Here is a 6,924-nt window from a genome sequence, read left to right on the forward strand (position 1 = left end):
TAGATTGTATTTTTAGTTTAATATCGTTGATTGGATAATAAGAACTATTAAAATGAATTAAGATTTTTAAACAAACATATTACTGATATCATAAATTGTTTAAGTTATTAGTCACTGGGACTTGAATTCATAGATTTTTTTTGTGAATTTAGTTTACTATTTACCAAACAAAATGTAACCAATTATAATAAAATTAAATCCAATTATGATCTAAGAAGAAGAAATATATTGCAATTACATTTCTTAAAACATGCTTCTTTATTTTGTAATTGCATCTTTTAAAATACTTTGACCTTTAGAAAATTTCAGCCGATTTGGCATTCTATTTCCATCTAATATCATATATAATATATCTCACAAATCGTGTATATGATAAAATGAATTAATAAATATCCAAATTAAATAATTAAATAATTAAAACAATATATCTTATTAATATTGCTAAATAGTTTTAAGTTTTAAGTAAAGAATTTATATATCCGCGCATTGTTTCCTAGTTAGTGTAAAAACAAAAAAAGACCTAGTTATAGAGCTTCCTCACATCCTCACACGTATCTACACTATAAGTCTATAATCTATCAAAACGACTTGTCAAAATTATTTTTCGTAACCAGTTCAACAATCAAGCTTTATATAAATGACAAGAAGTTACAAGAACAGAAACAAAGAGTTAGGTTTCTGATATGGAAGAGGAGTCTTTAGTTTCTCCGTCCTCCGGCTGTAGATTTTATAGATGAGCCTCTTGAGTCACGGCTTCACCCTTCTCTATCCGCTTACCTCGCCGGTCCCAACCTCGCATTTCCTCTCCTGTCAAGAGATCACAAATATAAAATCCATATGGAGATATATCAATTTAACAAAGAAGTGTTAAAAAAAAAGTTAAAAGAAGAAGAACAAGAAAAAACATTGGAGATGAAATTTGACTATGAATAAAAATGCTAATGCAATTGGCAAAAGCATCAAATAAAACTCTTATACTATGGACATTTTTTGGATGTCAAAAAAATATATATTGTTTTCAGTTGAACATCTAACTATCTTTTAAGTTTGTAAACTGTAAATCATTATTTGATCTTAAAGTACTTTTAAATTTTTATTTAAAACCTCCACAGGTCGCTCCAACAATTTACACATTAGCATCTTGATTTTTGTATGTTGTCTTCTCCTTGATTGTTTGTAGTTTTTAAAATGGTTTTTGGTTTTTTGTTTTTGTAAAACTACTTTATTTGCTAATCAAGATTTTGTTAAAAATAATTCTCTACAAATTAGGGAAACTAGTTTTTCAAATAACTACCTAGTTCTACACAAAAACCAAAATCTCTATTTTCTTAACTTTTTGACTACGTTATTTTTTATCTATCATTTTACTTATGTTTTAAAAAGATAGTTAAAAATTAAAAATATGATTTAAAATTATTATTTTAATTATAAAATAAAGTATATATAACTTATGTTTAAACATAGAATTAAATTTTGTGTTATTTGCTGTTTTTTCAAATAAGCTTATTTATATTTTGGTATTGATATTATATTTTATTATTTCCATAATAAATATTTTACTATTGATAATATTTTTATTTTATTATTTTATAAGCAAAATCCAGAAACTAAAAACCAAAATCTAAAATTACCATTCATGTTTTCCAAAAACTAAAATCTACTGCAAAATCAAAAAACAAAAATCTAAAATCCACGAACCAAAAACTAAAAATCAAAATCCAAAATCTAGAAACCAAACGAACAATCATCACCTCAATCATATTGTTCAATAACTAAAATATTATAGCCCTTTTAATCAAACCGGACGATCTCTCAATCTAACCGAACCGGAGAAATCAAAGGCTGGTTCGAGAAAAACGCCTTCAAGTTAGCCAAAGTAAGCTGCGCAATATTGTTCAAAGACCCTGGCGTGGCTATCGCACAATGTGGAGACAAGACAACATTGTCCAAACCAAACAACTCCTCAGGACCTCCCGGTTCTTTCTCAAACACATCTAAACCAGCACCACCAATCACACCATCGACAAGACACTTAACCATCTCCTTCTCATCAATCAGCCCTCCCCGTCCCACATTGATTATAACCCCGTTCTTCCCAAGCGACTCCATCACTTCTCTGTTCACAATGTGGCGCGTCTGATCATTCAGAGCGCAGCAGAGGATGATGACTTCGTTGTTTGCTGCTAAGGAGAGAACGTCCGGGTAGTACGGGTAGGTGATGCTCTGTTTCTGAATCGTCGAGTTGTAAGAGATGATGCAGCCAAAGGGTTCGAGTCTTTTAGCAATAAAAGATCCTATGCTCCCTAGTCCAAGTATCCCAACTCGCTTCCCGCTTAGCTGCAACAAAAAAAACAGAGCATCATCATAACCACAAAACAGAGTATCATCACAAAAACAGAGCATCATCGATCCCGATAAGAAAGTTATCGTCATTTTATATATAATCATTGAAAAGAGTTGTGATTTCTCGAACAAACCTTGATCCCTAGCTGGAACTCTCCGAATTTCACCCACTTCTCGGACCGGACATAACGATCAGCCGCCGGGATCTTACGGAGGACGCTAATCAGCAAACCGACGGCACAATCCGCCACGTCTTCCGAGAAGGCTTCGCCGGCGTTGGTGACGGCGATGCCGCGGCGCTTGCACTCAGCGAGGTCGATGTGCTCGGTGCCGACGCTGGTGCAGACGAGAAGCTGGAGAGAAGGGAGGTGGGAGAGGAGATCGGCGTCAAGCTTGAGCATGGCCATGTTGACGACGGCTCTGATGGAGGCATGACGGGAGAGGGAGTTCGGGAGTGGAGCCGACGAGGTGTGGTGAGTGGTGAGAACAGGGAAGTTACGACTCAGAAGCTCGTCCATGAAATCAAATGTTGGTGGCCGTTGAACGAGGACGAGTGGAGATTCAGACATTGACACTATTTTTTGATAAGGTTCCTCAGAAAGTGAGTCTATCTATATGACTTACGTTGTGTGGACCCACCACCCACCAAACTATTTGTTTGTTTGGTGCCTTTATTGTTGTCACCAATTGGAAGAAAGAAAATTAGAAATCAAAGAGTGTTTGCTCAGATGTGATTTGATTTGACTTGCCTCAGTCTTGAAAGTTTGGAGATTCTTTACCGGACCTATCATTTTAGTTAGACAAAGTTTGTTCATTGATCTTGTTTTTAGGATAAGTTTATTGTTTGAGTTGATTAGTGTAAAAGACCCATCAAAGTTAATGAACAACAAGTATTATCATGTACCACCAGCAACTTGACTAATCCATTGTCGTTTCCACCAACAACAAATAAAGACTTCTTAGACTTGGTTCCTGTGTGAGGCAATAGGGATTGTTCTTTTAAAGGTGTTGATGAACGTCTCTCTAAAGCTTTCTTCTTCTAGTCTGCATGTGTCTTCCATAGCGTACTCGGCTCAATGTTATATTGGGCTTCTGCAATTTTTTTTAGTATGAGTAAATATTAAAAATCTGTAAAAGAAAAGGTCCCTAATTATTTTGAAAAAGGCCTTAAACCTCTAACCATAATTTTCAAAAACAAATGGGATGCCAAGGGCCGGGCCCTGCTTCTAACTAGTGCTAGTAAAAAAGCGGCAACTCATTTGCAACAACGTACAAAACAACAGCTTGGATCCTCAAAATATGAAAACCAGGCAACTCTCTTATACCATATTCCTAAAAGTGGGTATGTTCAAAAGAGAATCGTTCCTTCTGTCCAGTAGCTCTTGTTCTAGTAAATTATTATTACTTATGACAAGCATATACTAATAATAAGTTTAGATTTCTTGTAGGAGCAAGATGTTGAGCCAGCTAATGTAATTGACAAAAGCCTTGGATAAACTCGTATATTTGACATTTTCAGTTTGACTTCTAAGTATTTAAAAACAAAAATAATAAACTGTAAAAATCATTATTTTGATCATTAAAATTATTTATAAGTAATTTAATTCTTAAACACACTAGTATCTTGATTTTGATATTCTCTGTGTCTCTCCTATAATATAGGAGTCGATGATGAACAATAAATTTCTCCCTTTTTCTCTCTCTCATGTAGTTCAATAATTTTTATTTAAAAATAGATTGATATAAGGGGTTCACCCCCTAGGGTGAACCTTTAGGTTCACCAACCAATAGAAAATTATCATTTTAAATCTAGTATCTTTTAATTAAGGAAACCAAATAACTTGGCAAATTATATTATTTTTTCAAAATAAAATTTAAAAATAAATAAAAATAATATATAAAAAACGAATTCAAAAAAAAAAAAATGTTGTCAACAAAACACTAAACCCTAAACTCTAATCCTAAACCCTAAACCCTTGGGAAAACCTTAAACCCTTGGGTAAACCCTAAACCCTTGGGTAAACCCTAAACCCTTAGGTAAACCCTAAACCCTTGGAAAAACACTAAACATTTGGATAAATTCTAAATTATAAATCTTAAACACTAAACTCTAAATCTTAAAAATAAATATTTTTTTTAAATAATCTTTTTTTAGAACTATTGTTATTTTTATTTATTTAATTTTTTATTTTTTATTTTAAAAGCATAATATAATTTGGCAAGTTATTTTGTTTCTTTAATTAAAAGATACTAGATCTAAAATGACAACTTTCTATTGGTTGGTGAACCTAAAGGTTCACCCTAGGGGGTGAACCCAAGAAAAAGTCTATAAGTAGCCCCCTTTGATGAAATCGGACGATAACTCAATTTAACCGAACCGGAGAAATCAAAGGTTGGTTAGAGAAAAACGCCTTCAAGTTAGCTAAAGCAAGCTCCACAACATTGTCGAAAGACCCTGGCGTGGCTATCGCACAATGTGGAGACAAGACAACATTGTCCAAACCAAACAACTCCACAGGAACTCCCGGTTCTTTCTCAAACGCATCTAAACCAGCACCACCAATCACACCTTCCACCAGACACTTGACCATCTCCTTCTCATCAATCAGCCCTCCTCGTCCCACATTGATTATAATCCCCTTCTTCCCAAGAGCCTCCATCACTTCTCTGTTCACAATGTGGCGCGTCTGATCATTCAGAGCGCAGCAGAGGACGATGACATCGTTGTTTGCTGCTAAGGAGACAACGTCCGGGTAGTAAAGGTATGGGATGCTCTGTTTCTGACGTGTCGAGTTGTAAGAGATGATGCAGCCAAAGGGTTCGAGTCTTTTAGCGATGAGAGACCCTATGCTCCCTAGTCCAAGTATCCCAATTCGCTTCCCACTTAACTGCAACAAAAAAAAACAGACTATCATCACAAACAAGATTCATCATAAGAAAGTTTTCGTCTTTCTACTGATAAGAAAGTTCTCGTCTTTCTACTGATAAGAAAGTTCTCTTGTCTTTCTCGTGATAAGAAAGTTCTCGTATCAAGAAAGATTCATGATAAGAAAGGTCTCGTCTTTCTCCTAGAATGATTGAACAGAGTTGTCACACTGTAATAAGATCAGATTCAAACCTTGATTCCAAGCTGGAACTCTCCGCATCTCGCCCACTTACCCGACCTGACGTAACGATCAGCCGCCGGAATGCGACGGAGGAAGCTAATCAGCAAACCGACGGCGTAATCCGCGACGTCTTCCGAGTAAGCTCCGCCGGCGTTTGTGACGGCGATGCCGCGGCGGTTGCACTCGGGGAGGTCGACGTGGTCGGTGCCGACGCTGGTGCAGACGATGAGCTGGAGAGAAGGGAGGCGGGAGAGGAAGTCGGCGTCGATCTTGAACCTGCCGATGCTGACGACGGCTCTGACGGAGGAGGCGTGACGGGAGAGGAAGACCGGGAGTGGGTCTGATGAGGTGTGGGTGGTGAGAATCCGGTAGTAACGAGTCAGAGGCTCGTCCATGTATTTCATTGTCGGTGGCCGGTGGACGAGGACGAGTGGAGATTCTTCCGCCATTGACTTTGAGGGGACTGTAGATTGTGTGCACTGACGCTCTTCGGAATCTTACAAATCTATTATTCGATTTGTTCAGAATAAAATAAAATAAAGTCATTTTACTACATTAATAAATAATTTTTAATTTTTAATATTATGTTGAGAAAATAAATAATTCAGGTCTGACATTACACATGGTTATAAAATTAATTTTTGTGATAAATTTATTGAATTTCTCAAACTACTTTTAATGTTGAAATAAAAATAAAATTAACTATTCAATTTTGACAAAGGTTAAATATATCTCTCACAAAGATAGTGCAATTTCTCAAATAAGAGTTTTTCACTTCTTTTTTTTAATTTCGAAGTTTAGATCTCTTGTAAGATGTTGAGCCAGCTCTCAGATGACTGGATGACTGAACGACGTTTGAACATGAATAAAATGTTGGTGGTTTTTATAATGTTGAGCCAGCTCTCAGAGTTTAAAGATGTTGAACATTTGAATATAAGATGTTGAACCAGTTCTCGGAGTTTTAAGATGTTGAGCCAGCTCTCAGATGACTGGATGACATGTGAACATGAATAAAAATGCTAATTCAATTGGCAAAGAGCCTTGGATAAACTCGTTATTTTTGACATTTTTCAGTTTGACTTTAACCTGGAAGTTATGACTCAGAAGCTCGTCTATATAAATAAAAACTTATTCCTGGGTTCACCTTCTAAAAATTATGTTATTTCATATTCGATATCTTTTAAAAAAAAAATATAATGTCAAATTATATTATCTTTTTAAAATTAAAAAATAAAAAGAAATAAATAAAAAATAGTAGTAATTACAAAAAAAAATATTTTTAACGTCATCAACAAAACATTAAACCCTAAATCCTAATCTCTAAACCCTAAATCCTAAACCCTAAACCCTAAACCCTTGGGTAAACCCTAAACTCTAGGATAAATCTTAAACTCTAGGATAAATCTTAAACTGTAAATCAAAATCAATAAACACTAAAACACTCAAGGGTTTAGGGTTTAGGATTTAGGGTTTA

At 35.2% G+C, this 6,924-nt stretch overlaps 2 protein-coding genes across 3 annotated transcripts; both read right to left on the minus strand.

The window, feature by feature from the left end:
* Positions 1–688: 688 nt before the first annotated feature.
* On the minus strand, positions 689–2,950 carry LOC106309711 (glyoxylate/hydroxypyruvate reductase HPR3-like). Of its 2 annotated transcripts, XM_013746815.1 has the most exons (3): positions 2,478–2,950; positions 1,828–2,337; positions 689–807 (listed from the first exon to the last, which is right to left on the minus strand). In XM_013746815.1, exons 1-3 carry the CDS (start codon positions 2,910–2,912, stop codon positions 766–768), a joined length of 987 nt encoding a protein of 328 aa, XP_013602269.1. In that variant the 5' UTR covers positions 2,913–2,950; the 3' UTR covers positions 689–765. The 2 variants fall into 2 exon arrangements, with proteins under 2 accessions (XP_013602269.1, XP_013602270.1); XM_013746816.1 differs by lacking the exon at positions 689–807 and having other exon boundaries at positions 1,689–2,337; positions 2,478–2,948.
* A 1,017-nt stretch (positions 2,951–3,967) lies between these two features.
* Positions 3,968–5,937, minus strand: LOC106310152 (glyoxylate/hydroxypyruvate reductase HPR3-like). The gene is made up of 3 exons (XM_013747362.1): positions 5,462–5,937; positions 4,677–5,231; positions 3,968–4,090 (listed from the first exon to the last, which is right to left on the minus strand). Exons 1-2 carry the CDS (start codon positions 5,897–5,899, stop codon positions 4,707–4,709), a joined length of 963 nt encoding a protein of 320 aa, XP_013602816.1. The 5' UTR covers positions 5,900–5,937; the 3' UTR covers positions 3,968–4,090; positions 4,677–4,706.
* Positions 5,938–6,924: the final 987 nt, after the last annotated feature.

This window comes from Brassica oleracea, chromosome C8 (assembly GCF_000695525.1).
Source record: "Brassica oleracea var. oleracea cultivar TO1000 chromosome C8, BOL, whole genome shotgun sequence".
Classification (NCBI taxonomy): Eukaryota; Viridiplantae; Streptophyta; class Magnoliopsida; order Brassicales; family Brassicaceae; genus Brassica; species Brassica oleracea.

Coding starts and splice junctions, on each gene's coding strand:
- LOC106309711 (XM_013746815.1), bottom strand. CDS start 2,912: ATGTCTGAATCTCCACTCGTCCTCGTTCAACGGCCACCAACATTTGAT. Junction 2,338..2,477: donor AGTTCCAGCTAGGGATCAAG/GTTTGTTCGAGA, acceptor TTTTTGTTGCAG/CTAAGCGGGAAGCGAGTTGG. Junction 808..1,827: donor ACCAGCCTTTGATTTCTCCG/GTTCGGTTAGAT, acceptor ATCTCTTGACAG/GAGAGGAAATGCGAGGTTGG.
- LOC106310152 (XM_013747362.1), bottom strand. CDS start 5,899: ATGGCGGAAGAATCTCCACTCGTCCTCGTCCACCGGCCACCGACAATG. Junction 5,232..5,461: donor AGTTCCAGCTTGGAATCAAG/GTTTGAATCTGA, acceptor TTTTTGTTGCAG/TTAAGTGGGAAGCGAATTGG.